The sequence below is a fragment of the Pipistrellus hanaki genome, assembly GCF_964339955.1.
Source record: "Pipistrellus hanaki genome assembly, chromosome: 8".
Taxonomy (NCBI): Eukaryota; Metazoa; Chordata; class Mammalia; order Chiroptera; family Vespertilionidae; genus Pipistrellus; species Pipistrellus hanaki.
In genome coordinates, this window is record NC_140510.1 from 23,588,770 (window position 1) to 23,604,927 (window position 16,158).

Genomic DNA, 16,158 nt, shown 5'->3' on the forward strand with positions numbered 1-16,158 from the left:
AGTCTCCCTTTTGCTTTGTTTATGGCTTCCTAGAATTTATGAGAAATGTTTCGTGAATTTATCTTGACAAGCTCTGAGAGTGTCGGCTCCTCTGTTTAAACTTCCCCAGATGACTGACTTCTTTGTTTAGTGGGTGAGATAAACTCCTTTCTTGCTTCTCCCTTTCCCCTCCTGCCTGGGCAGTTCCAGGGTGATTTATGCTATGTATTCTCTGGTTGGGGATAAGAGGTTTAGTTAAAACTCCCCCTCTTTTCCTGCCATCTTTGGTTAGTGAGGAAAGGTGTTAGCCATTTGTTCTCAAGATAAGGTTTTGCTGCAAACTGGATGCAAGCTGCCCAAACGGTTTGACCTTATTTCATTTGCTTATGTGAATTTTCCTATTCCCCTTGCTTAGGAGTTTTCCTAGCTTCTTAGGACCCTGTTATACGGGGTCTATACCATAGGACCAGCAATATGCTATGCTTAGGGAAGAAAGGTCACCCTGGGGGTAAGGGTTGTTAACGAAAAAAAACACACAAAAAAAACATTGAAACCTGTAAAGAATTTTTTTTGTGAGTTTATTTGAGCTTAACTGTCGACATATGCCGGGAAGCAGAACCTCAACAGACTGAGATAATGCTCCGGAGAATGGCGGGTTACATTTCTATATTTATACATTGCAATCAAAGGAAAGGGACATAGGTTAGTTACATGAAATTCATTGGTGATAGATTAGGGAGGTGGGACAAAGCGAAGCTGGGAAAACTCTGGGATAGGGTAAAAGGTGAAATGATGGACATGAGCTTCTTTTACAGAGATGGATACAGGATACTCCAACGTAATTAACAGTTGACAGTTAACTTGATAACAATAACAATGAGGGAATGTCTCCAGGCCATTTGTTGGGCCCTGAGGGGTCCGGGGTAAAAAGGAAGTTACAAGTTACCCAGACCTCTCACAGATGTGTTATCTCAGATGCAGGAAGGCAGAGGGGCTCAGTAAAAGATCAAAGTTGATCTTTGTCAGGTGAAATCTCTGGGACATGACTACCTACTATAACCTGTTAGATATTTAATTTTCAAACCATCTTTTGTGGGTCTCTGGGTTTGCAAGACTGCCTCGCAGGCCTTCCCTGAGCTTGTCAGGTTAGCATGTGGCTCTTTTCCTTCACAGGGTCCAGTTACTTCATACCCAGGTCTTTCCACAGGGTGACCATCAGTACCTGGCCCGTTGTTCCTAATCTACTCCTGCCTACCTCACTGCCTTCTACTCTGGCTAATTCTCCCCCATGCTCTCTTCCTCTCCAGTGTTTGTAAATGAAGATTGCAACTATGCTGCAACTATTTTAAACAGCTTTGAATGAGAGCAATATCATATTTTTCTTAGCGTTAATACGAATGTTTATAACTGCACTGTAATCTACTGTAATGACAGACCGCTTTGCTTTGAGTTTATTTGGGGAACACTGTCTAAGCACATTTTTACTACCCCGGGCTAGTGGCCTGACAAAATGAGGAAGCAGACTCCCTGTGTGATATTTTAAAGGGACGGAGATGCCAAAAGCATTGCAGGGAGAAACATATCCTTAAAGATTATTACCCCTACCTCAGTGTCTACCGGAGTGAGGAGTAGGTGGCATAATATTCTGAGTTATAAATTCTCTGAGGCAGAACATAGAATTTTACTACCTAAATGTAATAAGATGTATTGTGCTATCAGCGAAGGCCACGGAGCTCTGTGTGATTAAAATAAAAAAGGATCCAAGTATCTGCCTGTAACTACCATTTAATGATAATGATTTTTGTCTTTAGCATTTATATTGGGAGTCCATACCGGAGCCAAGCTGCAGGCTATCTAATAATAATATGAATAATAATAACTAACAATTGCCCTTCTCTTCCTCCTTAGATCTTATAGTTTATGTTTATTTCCTAAGAAAGGCCTCTTCCTTCATCTCAGTTAATATGGTAATTGAAGTATTAGTTTTAAAATTGTGTTGTACACCACATGCCCTGTGAAAGGAGTTTTAGCATTAGATTTACATTAGGAAAGAAGACTTAGGAAAGTACTACTGTGTACCAGTCTTTTTTGCTTGTTATTTTTATTTATTTTTCATGGCAATCCGTTTAAGATATATATATTACCACCCATCTACTTTTACAATGATGGGAAATTAAGCCCAACAACCTTCTAAAAATATAGTCTCTTAACTAGCAGTGACCTAGAACTGGCCCAGACCAGGTAATAAAAGCCCATTGTTAAATTTTCAGGATTTTTGTTAATACCCTGATGTCAGCTACTAGTACATTGCTGGTTTTCACACCACGAAAACCCGAAAAGATTAAAAAAAAAGGATTTCTCTTCTTCAGTTTGTCCACTGTTCTCGAGGGAAGACAGATCAACAAGATAAAAACAAACAAGCTTTTTACATGTATTTCTCATGACAGCATGAGCTACCCAGGGGAAAATGAGTAACTCCCCAGGGTGACTTAGAATTCAGGCTTAAATTCCATCATAATGTGAAAAGGACAGGGAGAGAGTAAATGACTTTTAGGAAAAATGAATGGGTCTGTGAATAATAGAGGGGAGGTATGAAGTTTGTAACAAAGTTTGTCTGGGTGCGGTTTTGACTTCTAATCTCTTCTGTGACAGGAGCCAGTCTTCCCTGGTTGATGAAATTCAGAATGAGGGAATTGATAGAAACTGAGTTTCTTTTGGAGGATTTATCTGTAGGCAGATAGGAAAGTTTAGAGACAGCATCTCCCTGCAGTTGATGTTTTTCTGGTGCCTACAACTCAAGATAATATACCACAGAGATTTTGGGGGAAGCATATTCTGCTACCTTTCACCTTTGAGAACAGGTTTACCCAATGACCACTGCCAGCTTACGGAATTTCATTCATAGCCTACACTACACAAAAAACCACATGCTTATTCTTTTTCCCAAGTTTACTGTTTGTGAATTTATAAAAATTAAGAGTAATTGAATTAAGAAATATAAGATTGTAACATCACCCTCACCCCTCCTCTACTCCCCTTCCCAACCTTGACCCTTTGTTTTAATTTATTCCGTATTTTTTCACATATATTTATTTGCCTTCCTCATTTGATGAAAACTTTTTGAGACTTGAAGTTCTCTTTTGTATGTTTTTGTTTGTGCATTATGCCTACAGAGAGACTTACTGGAATGATGAAATTAAGCTGAAATATGATAGAATACATTTCTAGAAATAGGTCAAGATGTAAAATTGGCTTTGATTATTGCCAAGTTTCATTCTTTATCTAAAGTTAGTATAGTCATGTTTTATACACTTCCATTTAACTTATAGATTATAGCTACATTTTATAATTGGATTTTATAATAATTTTAGACTTTAGCTTCAAAAAGTAGGTATGTTTTAGTAGAGATACTGCATATGCTATTGGTATACAAGTAGAGTATTCAAATAGTGCTAAAATTTTCCAAAAAAAAAATCTTAGGTTCCAAAAAAGTAATGAAATAACAAGAGTGGGGGCAATTTCATCTACCCAACTCCCCAGAAAAAGTAAAACAAATAAATTTTTAAGTAAGTTAGAAAACAGAGTTCTCAAGTATAACTTTGGTTTTAGAAAGCATGATTTCATATAATTATTAAAATATTACAAAACTCGTTTAGAATTGTTCCGTTGCTAATGCTGATGTTTGAAAAATCACACACACACACACACACACACACACACACACACACACGCACACACACAAAGAATGTTTATGTCCCTTTTTATTTTCAGGGGAGCCTATGGTCATGATATAGGGAAACGTCCTTGGATCACAGGAGACGAGACTATTGCAGGTCTTATGACTGACATTGTGGGTAAGTACAAAATAATTGTTTTCCAAAAGATTTATGAAGACTTTATTATTTAATTATAAACAGATTATAAAGACAACTTATTGAATAACATCCTGATTTTTCATTTTAATCCACAACAGTAAAGAGCAAGCATAATTTTAATTGAGAATTGATTGCTATAGAGAATATAACTAGGTTATTTGGTACAGAAATAAAACACCTTATTATTTTTTCTTGTATATATTAAAACTAATATTTACTCCCCAGGGAAAAACACATGCATTGCTTTCATATACAATTAAACAAATTTTATAAAGATCAACTTAAATCTCTAAGATTTCATTATATGGTAAAATAAACACTAACTTTCATATGCTAAAGGCCTAAAACACCAATCAGGTTTGGGCTCATTTTAATTTAATCAATGGTGATTTATTTAACATTAGGCTGAACATTGTTGAAAATAATATGTGCTATGCTATTTTGGGGGTCTATAATGTGTTGCCTAAAGTGAGTTATGTGTAGTGTTAGTGGTTGTTAAGATAGTTTTAGATGGTAAATATATTTGAAAAAATAGTTATTTAATTGGGTTCAATATTCAGTATTGCCTGAGATTTTATATGAAATTAGTTAGTGTATTAAACAAAAATTAAGATGTAAGCAATTTGAATAGTGTTATTTGGAAATATATGGAGACTTTAGGAAAACCTCAACTTTCAAAAGGCTTTTCACACCTTGCTCTCTTATAGGCAAGGATACAAATATCCGTGTTTCACCCCAGTTGTATCTTGGCCAGTAATTAGAGGACAAAATCAACTTGAAGGAGGGTGAAAATGGAATTAGAGTAGGGAAAGCTGGGTGGCTTAAGCAGAAATTAATTAATTAATGTAATTCATTAAATAAAAATATTTTCTCACAGTGCAAGAACAAAGGCTGGCTTCTGGTGTTGTTGCCAGCAGTGAGAAGGCACCAGGTGTTAGACTGGAAGGTCAGATTGGATTTGGGTTCAGCAGCCTCGGTACTTGAGTTCTGACTAAGAAAGAATTCAGAGCCAAGAACATTTATTTGGAAAGTCACAGAGGTAGAAGAAGTAATTCACAGAAGAAATGGGCTTAGAAAATAAGTTATAAAGGAAAAAGAAAGGGCTCCTGGAGCTTGAAAGTGATGGAGAGAGAGGGAAAAGACACTGGAGTGCTCCCTGGAGAGACAGCTCTCTAGGTCCTCCCTCTTAAAGGTTTTAAGGAGATTTTAGGCGAGGTTCCAGGGATGATCTCGATAGAATATCCAGCAGCATTCCAGGTGTGTTTTTTTTCGGGGTCTAGGATTCCATTGATTGATTGGTCGGCACCAGGGCAGGGGATCATTATCCAATGCAGCTGGTTCTGAGGTCAAGCTCTAGTGTCTCTTGCCTGGGTTTTCTCCTTTCCTTTTCCTGGAGCTGAAATACAACTAAGGCCTAGATGTTATCTCTAGGGAGGAAATGTCATGGGGTCCATACCTCTTAACCAGCCATATGCTAGGGGAGGAAAAGTCACCCTGGGAGCAAGGTCCCTCCCCACCACCCCCCCTATTCCCCCATTGATTGCTCATTATTAGGCACCTTGGCTTTACACCTTGGTGACTCTCTGTACCTGGCCCATCAGCCTTGTCTGCTTGTATCTGTCTAACTGCCTACCATAGTAACATTAGAAAAATAACATTGAAATAATTACAAACCAGTAATATTGCCATTGCTGAAAAAGGAGCAAGTAGAAAGCCTAGAAGGGCAGTATTTTTGGCAGGAGTCCTGGAGCCAGGCAAACATGTAGGGTGTGAGACCAGGACTGTCCCAGGAAGCCCCAGGGTGAATCTTCACAGCCTTGGATGCCTGGGGCTGGCACAGAAGGCCAGCTTGTTATCAGCCAGGTAGATCAGTTGAGTTCTGGCAAACACAGCACTTGATCGGCTGTCAGCATTATTTAGAGGGTTGTGTATTCTAATGTAGAAAATCCTGGATTATGTTTAAAGATGTGTTAAATAGTTGTTCAATGATTCTTTCATTGTGTTCATTTTTTAAAAAGCTACTTATCCCATCTAATAAAGAGGGAATTTGCTAACTGACCCTCACACCATCGCAAAGGTGGCGGCACCCACAGCCAATAAGGAGGGGTTATGCTAATTGACTGTCCCATCCTCAAAGATGGCAGTGCCCAGTCCCCTCAGCCCCGCCTGCACTCCTGCATCCAGAGTCCCCTGGTCCCCTCAACCCCCCAGCTGACCAGAGCTGGCCCAAGGCACAAATAAGGCTCAGATGGTGGCTGCCCAGCCACCCAGGGCCACCCGAAGCTCAGGTAACCAGGGCCAGCTGAGGCTTATGCTGCTGGCAGTGGCAGCAGCAGAGGTGTGATGCGAGCATCGCCTTCCCCTGATCGCTGAGTCACCCCCCACCCCTGAGGGCTCCCAGCCGAGCTGAGGGACCCCCACTCCAGTGCATGAATTTTCATGCACTGGGCCTCTAGTATTCAGATAAAGGCCTAGCATGCAAATAAAAAAGCTAAAATAGCCCCTGGATTAATTTAACCTGAGAATATAATTTCCTTAGTTGTGGATTTTTGTTGTTGTTGTTGTTTTTGGTTTTTTTTTTTTTTCTTTCCTAGGTTTGCTTTCAGAATATAAATTTCATTCTAATCCTATTATTTTTGTGCTTAATATTTATCATTCTCTAAAGAGGAGTTAAGATGTTTATATGTAGTCCAGGAAAGTGGTAAGGTGATATTATTTAGTGAGATTTGTTTATAAAGCTAATAAGCCTTGCAAAAAGATTTCCTTTGAGCACTTGAAAGTGTATAGCTCTTGCTACTTATTAAGTGCCCATGTTTTGTTGTTGTTGATGATTAGTAAATAAACATACCTCACAACAATCCCTGAAATTTCTAACCAGCCACATCTCATAATTTTTAAGGAAAATGAAAAAAAAAATTTTTTTTGTTTAGAAGGGTTAAGAGACTGAACTTATTTAATCTTTAAAAAAATATATTTATTAACTCTAACCTGAGGATGTTTTGCTTCTCTTTGAAGTACCATACAAAGTTATAACACATATTGATCAAACTCCTAAGTTTCTGTTTGTGTCATATTTCATTTGAAATATTGTCAGTGAGTGAAGGCATTTTTTATTTTAATTATTATTTTATTGCTTGTTTTGTTCCTTTGCTGTTGTTGTTGTTGCCCAGAGGAATAAAAATTGACGGTGTTTGCTAAAGCATAATTATAAACAACATTTTAAAAGCTTGGTGTTTTCTTCTAAATTTTAGTAACTGTTACACCCCCAATTTTTTTATTTTTATAATTGTACTAGAGGCCCGGTGCATGAAATTTGTACATGGAACGGGGCGTGTCCTTAAGCCTGGCCTGCACCCTCTCACAATCTGGGACCCTTCAGGGAGGTCCATAGGCCTGGCTGGTTATCAGGGCCTATCAGGGCTTTCCTCCCACTGCTGGCAGCTGGCCCCGCCCCTGCCACTGCCACTACTTGACATCTGTGAGGGGCTCCCCCTCCCTCCCCAGCCACCAGTTGCCTCCCTCTGTGGGCGACAGGCATGGGGTGTGATCTCTTGGCTGGCCTGGGCCTCCCACTGTGGGATGATTGCTGGCCAGCCCTGCACACCCACCACGGCATCACTGGCTGGTGGCCTGGGCCTCCCTCTGTGGGGCAATCGATCTCAGGGCCCCCAGTCGATCACCCCGCAGAGGGAGGCCCTGCTCACCCACTGTAGCACCACCAGCCAGATACTCTGGGTCTACCTCTTTGGGGTGATCGATTGTGGAGCCCCACCATGGATTGCCCCCCAGAAAATGGCCTGGGCCTCCCTCTTCAGGGTGATCATAGGGGGATGGTGGGGCTCCCTGACCAATCGCATCACACCCACCTTAGCTGGCCTGGCATCAGTGTGTGTCACAGCATGGTTGTCTGGAAGGTCATCCAGACAGTCGTTCTGCTATTCGGTCATTCGGCTGAGTTGCATATTACACTTTTATTATTATAGATATATTAGTCAGACAAATGGGTTTAAGTCAAGTTGAAAATGAATTAGTTTACTTTATTTGCTTTAGTATAAGGCAGTGCTGGCGAGTAGATGGTGCCAGCCCTGCTAAGGTGGGTGCCATTTCACCCTCCTTCACCCCCCTGGTCACCCTACAGATCGACCCTGATCACCAGCCAGGCTTAGGGACCCATGCAAGAATTCCATGCACTGGGTCTGTATTTATTAATAATGAACTACAATGTTTGCTAATGACTGAGTAGTATAATTGTGCTGCATTCATTTCCCTTATGTGCCTTATGCACAGGTGCACCATTTCTCTCCACTAATACTAGCAGCGAATATTTTAGCAGCCAATTGCCACGTCATTAGTCTTGGACTGATTTGTTTGGTATGTGCAAGAGGAAATATTTCTCTTTTGGAGGACAAGAAAATTAGGTTTATTTGCATTATACTTACTAATTTGTGCAGTTATTCAGTGTCTGATAAGTGAATGTTCAAGAAAACACATTAATTTTTATTAAAATGTTGTATCATTTTATGTTAATTATTATTAATTTATTTCAGCCCTTTATATTCGGCATGTCTCTATTGAAATAAACCAAACCTATGTTTCTATGAAAATTGAAACTTTTGTTTGTAGCTTATATAAACTTAAACCCGTGTTAGTCTTTGGGTTTGACATGCTTGCTTTAGTAGAAACACATTCTTTGGAAGGTATTTGTATGTTTATCTTATTTGTTGTGTGTTTATCTTGTTACAAGTCCCATGCAGGTTCCTTTTTTTCCTCCGTTACTAGAAAGTTCTGAGAATACTTGGCAAAGTTTGAAGTAACAAAAACCTTTAATGGCTTCTGATTTATTTTTTATCTTCATATATGGAACTCTATATCTACTTTTTATCAATTTTCCTCTGATTATAATACTAGAAACCTGGCATCCTCTTTGGAAGCAGAAGTGGTAAAATAAGAAAATATTTAAAATAACTGTGTGGAAACTACAGTAAAGAGTAGCAGAAGTCAAATTTACTTTTGCTACTTGCTAGGCTATTTCGTATATCTGAGCAAACAGGCAAGTTGTATATTTTGGGCTATGATTGACTCTTCACGGCTCTTAAAACAACAGCCTTTAATTTCATCATAAAACATCTCAAAAAGAAGTAACATGAGGATAATAAAATTATTATGTTGTACAATTTGATGGAGTGGATAGAGAGGAGAAAGAGACAATGAATAATGATATTTATTCATAGACCTAGAAAAGAATATCAATTTCAGATGAGAAGAAAAACTATTACTAAAACATTTTATAGAGAGGCCACAACTCTGAAAAACATGGGGTAACTTTCTCTTATAATTAATACCATATTATCAAGATGCCAGAGATAGAATTGCTGAAGAATATTATTAGTATTATTAGTAAGCCTATTTCTCCCTGGGTACATAAAAATCACAAAGGGCTAGTTATCAGCATTTCAGCTTATAAAGCTGTTGTAATGTGAATGTAAATTTGCTTTATGAACTTTGTGGTTGACCTTCAGAAAAGCAATAACCCCTAGAAACACTCTCTACAGAACTGGAATGTTCAGCCATGCACCAGCCACCGTTAGAGGCCGAAGGAACTTGCTATTTGAAAAACAGACGGGAAAGTTCTCAAACTTCTCCCATGCACAAATCTTACAGCCAGATCCAAAATATATAATATCAGCATCTAGTTAATAAAATATACAGAAAGGGATATGGCAATTGCAAGACTCATCGTGAATCATGTTATCAAACATTAAGCAGCTGGGAGCCCTGACATCCTCATGTTGCAAATTAATTGAAATTCAATCACACTTAGAAAGACGCAGAGGGAAGTCTGTGAGGAACATGGTCCTCCTCTATTTCACTTACGGGGATTACACAATGTAGAAATCTCTTCAAAATGTAACTGTGAACAGAGATTTTCATTATTGTTTGTATGAGAAGGTAAGTTTTTGTCTTTTATTTCCTATCGGTGAGACTTTAGGCAAGTTAGTTCATCTCTTTGGACATTCCTCTCCTCATTGACAAGGTATGGAAAATCAAAGTAGATAACCTTGTCAGATAACTGTGAAGACTAAGTGATTTCTCATCATACTAGTACATGTCCCATATTTAGAAGTGTTGGCACATAATAAGGCCTCAATAAACTTCTGCTTGCCAGGCATAGAGATAAGAAGGCACAGCTTATATTTATTTAAGTTGCACATCCTGGTAAAGCAAAAAATGATGTGCGATAAATAAACAAGCAGGAAATCACTTTTCAAATGAGAGCCTTGGCTCACACCCATCTGGGATGAAGTGGTTCACATCTTGACATTTACTGCAGTGAGTTGCAAATGATCTTCAAGGTAGAGGATCTTTCAAAGACTGATAAACTTTTGGGAAGCTTTTGAAAAGATTTTTCTTCAATACCTGGAGTTCTTGAAATTGCAACACTAATTTTAAAAAATGTTCTTAGGCAAAAGAAGAGAAACAAAGAAAAGCAAATTGAAAGAACAGTTTCTTCTTTTTTTAAAGGTTTATTTTCTTACCGAATGCTGATGACATTTAAATATATTAGAAGAATAGTGGTTTCAGAAATACAATTTGAACTGTAAAAGATATGTCATTGGGTAACTTTTCTTTTTAAAATACACTAAAAATCACTTGTATATTTAATAAGTAATAAGTGCTCTTGGATATTAAGAGCACTTCATTCTTTAGTGCCTTTAGTTTACACTTGGAATAAACATTTCTATTAGTGTTCAGAAACTTTAATATTAACACCACCTTCAGATGTGCACGCATGTATGTTAGACTGACCCTGTCCTTGATTAACTTCAGTAGCAGGTGAGGAGAGTATTTTTCTGAAGACTTGATTGACTTGAATTTAAAACCTTCCAAGGAGAATAATTTCCGTGTGTGCACAGACAAAGTATTCATGTCAGTGAGGGATTCTTTACAAAGAATTGATTCAGTGTTAGTATGTCATTGAATGTGAGGGAAGGAAGCACAGTGCCCAGTGTATGTCTAGAATTCAGCCCAGTACATCTGGTCCATCACATTCCCATGCAAGAAAAATTTTAGGTGATCTCAACAGAACACTGCCTTGTTTGGAGGACTAAAATTTTCCAGGAATCTGTAATCATTTTAATCAGAATGTGATCAATGAGCAAAAATGGAATGTCTGAGCTTCTATAGAAATTCTCCTCTGCCTCATCCTGACTCTTCTACTATTTTTCTATTTTTTCATTTTGACATGTTTTCTTTTTTGTGTGTTTTCTTCTCATTAGAATGCATTCTTTCAAATGCATCTCTTTCTGTTAATTCTGCTGTCTCTTTATATTACTTTCCCTTCTTTTCCTCCTTCCACCATCCCTGCCAAAATATTTTTTTTTTAATGAAATAAATGGTTTTCAGAAAAGATGCATGCAAATAACTAACGGGGAGTTAAGGATAATACCAGATTATATACCTTAGATAAAGTTTTAGAAGTAAAAGTAAAAATAAAATTGTACCATCATGCAAATAAACAAATTAACAAAGCTGGTATCATTTATCTTGCCATAATGCAAAAATATTTTCATATGATAGAAGATATATGTCACTGTATTCAACATAAAGCATATCATATTCATATCTACATAGTGTGTTTAAGAGAAATTTTGTTACTGTGTGGAATGTAGAATAAGATTGCTTCTAGTGCCACTTGATTTCAGACACTATACGCCTTACAATGACCAGGCATACACCTACCACTCGTTTAGCAACCTTGCTTAGCCAGTGGGGAGATACATTTGCCAAATGCAACAGGAAAGTATGTTTTTTAATGGATATGTTGAAATCTAGAATCCTAAGTTATACAATTCCTTCCAGTGGCCTCCCATCATGCAAACTAATCCTGCAATCTATCTATTAATCAGAGTAATTATTCCAATTACTATCTATTCTATTACAATGGGACTCTAACAGAAGTATCTCTTTGGGTACAAAATGAAAGACATGTATTATACTCTTTTTCTAATATTTAGTACAGCCTAACAAGCATTAAAGCTCACAGCCCATTTTTCTCAGTGATGGTAAAGAGACATTATCCTATTACACAGGTCTAATTGCCTTTGAGAGATATCACAAGAACTAAAAATAGGGAAAGTATTATCATCGTTGTCATTTTGCTCTGAGTTAAGTATCCAATGCATACTTATCTCTGGGTCTGTTTTTAGGGCCACAACTCTCAGCAGTAGCCATTAGACTGGATTATAATTGTGTAGTGGATATCTTAGTTTTGCATGCTTTCTCCATCAGATATGCATTTATATATTAACTAGGGCCCAGTCCATGAATTCATGCACCTTAAAAGGAACTGTAGGCCTCTAGGCTTCAGAGGGCACAGGAGTGGGTCTCACCTGGCCAATCCCATTACAGCCCCTGGTCTCCTGTCAGCCCTGCTCCCACCACCACTGCTCCCATGCACTGATGTTGCCAGCATCACTCACACCCGCTGAGGGTGAAGCGGTTGGGGAAGGCGCCAGCAGCAGGTGTGAGTGGCAGCTGCTGCCCTGATTGCCCCTCAGGAGCAGGGGGGAGGTGGATAAGCCCTGAGGGGAGATCAGGGCCAGCAGCCACCACTTGCACCTGCTGATGGTGCGGAGTGATGGGGACTGGTGCTGGGAGCCAGCAGCGGGTGCCAGCAGGGCCAGTGCTGGCAGCAGGTGCAAGCTCTGGGCAGAACCTTAGTGCACAAGAGCAAATATTTTCATTAACCACCAGAGGCTTGCCCCTGTGACAGCAACCAGAGCCCCACCTTGGTCTGGTGCCTCCACTCACCTGCTCCACCATCCTGCTGTGGTCGACACCTGCCATGCTCCACACTTTGCCACCTGCTGCCGATGCCACTATGTTCCTTGTGCGCCCCTGGTGGTCAGTGCACATCATAGTGACCAGTTGTTTTGTTGTTCTGCTGTTCGGTCTATTTGCATATTAGGGTTTTATATAGATAAATTATCTGGTATCAGTGTGTTTGAATAAGCCCCAGAGCTATTTACATACTTGTATTTTACTTTCTAGCTCTTTTGTCTTATAAGCTATCACATATCTCACTGGAATAACAGTGAATTATGTTCGACAAAGTGGCCTCTTTTTAGGGAAGGTGCATTTTAATTTGACATTAGAAACAACCAGCTTTAAAAATGTGATTGGCTTTCATTTCTTTGACAATTTCTTTTGGAAATAAACTTACCACACCAAAAAAAAAAATGTGCTCTGTGGGAATTTGACAAACTAGCTGATAATAGGATAAATCATTTTTAGTTTGCAGAACAAAACAAAAGCTTCATTACTTTGCTGTTATTGTTTACTATATCAAAAATAAACTGTAATTGTTAGCTAGCTATGTACATATAAGTCCAGATATAGTTTGATAAAATGAGCCAAGTGGGAAAACTTCCATTTCCTTCTGATAACACATCAAATATGTCCTTATCTCTGAAAACACTAAAGATGAAGGAGTAAAGCCTTCCTACTCTGTTTTTCCAAGTATCTTTAACACTAATAGAAAAATTTAAATTATGATGTTTCTTTGCAGGAGCCAATGAGAAAGAAATAGTCCTAATGAATGCTTTGACTGTTAATTTGCATCTTCTACTGGTAAGTTTCTTCTCTCATCAAGGTTTTGTACACATTCATTTACAGAACCTGACATTTTTCTATCTTTAATTCATGAGCATCTGGTGATTTAATTACTTAAAAATAAGTGGTGAGGCTATTTTCATTTTTAGAAGGACATGCTGGACCCTGGTAAGCTTCTACATACTTATGGGAGAGTTGACTCTTGCAAAGAGCTCTTTCCTTAGAACATAAGGAACAGGAGTCACAGTGGGTGAAAAGCAAAACCGCTTGCAAGCACACAAAACCATGACATGCAAATGCAAGCAATCACTGAGCTTTTTAGAAAGACAGTTTTTCAATATGCTGGACTTCAGCAGGGGGGATTATGGATCAGTATGGTTTTGTAGATTATTTTTTGGAACTAGTTTAAAACAGAATGTGAAAATAGAACTAAACTGGAGAAAAGGGACCTAGTACCTGAAATGAGTTTCTGTGTTTAAGGTGCTTCTTCTTTTTTGTTAATCCTCATTCAAGGATACTTTTCCATTGATTCTTATAGAGAGAGCGGAAGGAGGGGGAGAAAAAGGGAGAGAGAGAAACATTGATGTGAGAGAGACACATTTGATTGGTTATCTACTGTACTCGCCCGACCAGGGCTGGCAATCAAGCCTATAATCGAGCCTACAACCCAGGTATATGGCCTGGACTGGAATCGAACCCGGGACCCTTCAGTCTGAGGGCAGACACTAAATCCACTCTATCCATTGAGCCAAACCGAAGTATTTAATAAGTGTCAAATACATTCTTGATTTGAATTTTGGTATCTATAGTACTTGCTTGATTGCTTTGTAAATATTTTTCATTTTAAATATGTTTTTGTAATCATGTCTACATGACTAAGATGCGCAGTGAACTCATTGATATTTTCTTTTAGTAAAATGGAGACATGATTATTAAATATGACTGAAGGAACTGGCTTATGGAGTATACTAAGTATCATAGTAAAAAAGCATAGTTTTAAGTTCAGACATACCTGGGTTGACTTCTAGCTAAGATACTTAATGCCTGTTTGAATTTGGATGTTTTTTGAGGTGTTTAAATCTTAATTTTCTCCTTTGCAAAAAAATGAGGATAATAATAGCTACCTTGCAGCTATGCATTAGTATAAAATGTGATCATATGTGAAAATTGCTTTAGCACCCATGCTAAACACGTAATTAACAGTAGCGATCATTTTAATTGCTATTATCACCAGCCTCATTCTTCATGAGCTCTGGAACAACAACAAAAAAGGGCCCCAGTGAATGAGTGAGCCACTTTTTTCTGGTGCCCCTGCGAATGTGAAACATTTCATGTTAGGGCTAAAGGACGTTTTAATTGGACCTAAAATAAAATCCTATAAAAGAATAAAGCAGTGCAAATAGTATGTAGTAGAAACCAAAACAGTGGTGGAAGATAAATCAATATCAATAAGACTGATATTTCAGTCTCACAATAGAGATATTACCATTTAGTGCATTAGGGAGATAGTTTTTCAATTAAAGTTTAAATAAAGTCGGAGAACTTATACTTTCTGATTCACATTTTCTCTTGAATTTGCCAGTCTCTTCTTTCTCTTTATAATTCATTGGAAATGAGGCTAATTGAAAAGGTACCTTTGACAGACACCTGCAATTAATTAATGCCTTTTAAATGCTAGAGATTATGAAATGAAAGTATAGTATAAACTAACCAAATGTGTAATTGTGCATTAATGCTTTTCTCAATAAATCCTTTTCATTGCAGTTATCGTTTTTTAAGCCGACACCAAAACGGTACAAAATTCTTCTTGAAGCCAAAGCCTTCCCTTCAGATCATGTGAGATTCTTCAAATTATATTTATATTCTGTCTATTCCTCCTAGGGAAGCATATCATTTGCCTTACTTGAATGTTTATTCCCTCGTCTTTTCTAAGTAAACTTAGAATAAAAAGATCTGTCAAATGCTTTTGATTTAGGCATTTTAAAAATAAATTATAGCTTTATTTCCTTTGTTCAAGTAAAACATGAGCTAGGGGAGGAAAGAATTGAACAGGAACATTGATTTATTAGTCTTTTCAAACAACATTCAACAAACTGCTGGTCTAAATCAAGTGCAGTTATAAATGTTTTGTTAATTCTTGTTGCTCTTTTATTTTACAAAATCATACCGATACATATCCTAGTGCTTATTCCTTTGGCTACACAGAATAGTAATATGAAATTTTATTTGTCCATTTTTATAGCATGCTAGAAGTATTGAGTAAATAATTTGAAATTTAAAAAAATTATTGTGGTTCATTGAAAAAGGCATGCTACTTTATCAGCAATTTAGTTGATAAGAAGTTAGATTGCTCCAGACACAGACACAGATAAAAGTATATTGTGCATTTCAGTTTTACTCATAGAGAAACTCAAGTTCCGTCTTTATATTATCACTGTTAACTGTACTAGCCCACATCTTGTAACTTTAAGTTATTTAATTATGCCCACATTAATAGCATTACCATACTAAAAAGGATCAAAATTTTAATTAATATCTTGAAAAAATCTGGGGTTACTATTATTGCAACCCATTCAGATCTTGTAGTCTTATTACAAGGAACTTTTTTAGTTTCTTTCCTTTTACTAGTTTACTTTCTCTAGGAGCCATTTGCATAGTCTCTGTTCAAGCCTAGCAAGTCCACACTGTGCTT

General features: G+C 37.8%; 1 protein-coding gene across 2 annotated transcripts in view; it reads left to right on the forward strand.

The window, feature by feature from the left end:
* KYNU (kynureninase) overlaps window positions 1–16,158 on the forward strand; it is a 103,377-nt gene that overhangs the window by 30,414 nt on the left and 56,805 nt on the right. For both annotated transcript variants that reach the window (XM_084891911.1, XM_084891910.1), the window contains exons 4-6: window positions 3,751–3,833; window positions 13,423–13,484; window positions 15,231–15,302. In XM_084891911.1, the coding sequence (XP_084748037.1) occupies window positions 3,751–3,833; window positions 13,423–13,484; window positions 15,231–15,302 (217 nt within the window). The remainder of the gene's footprint in view (window positions 1–3,750; window positions 3,834–13,422; window positions 13,485–15,230; window positions 15,303–16,158) is intronic.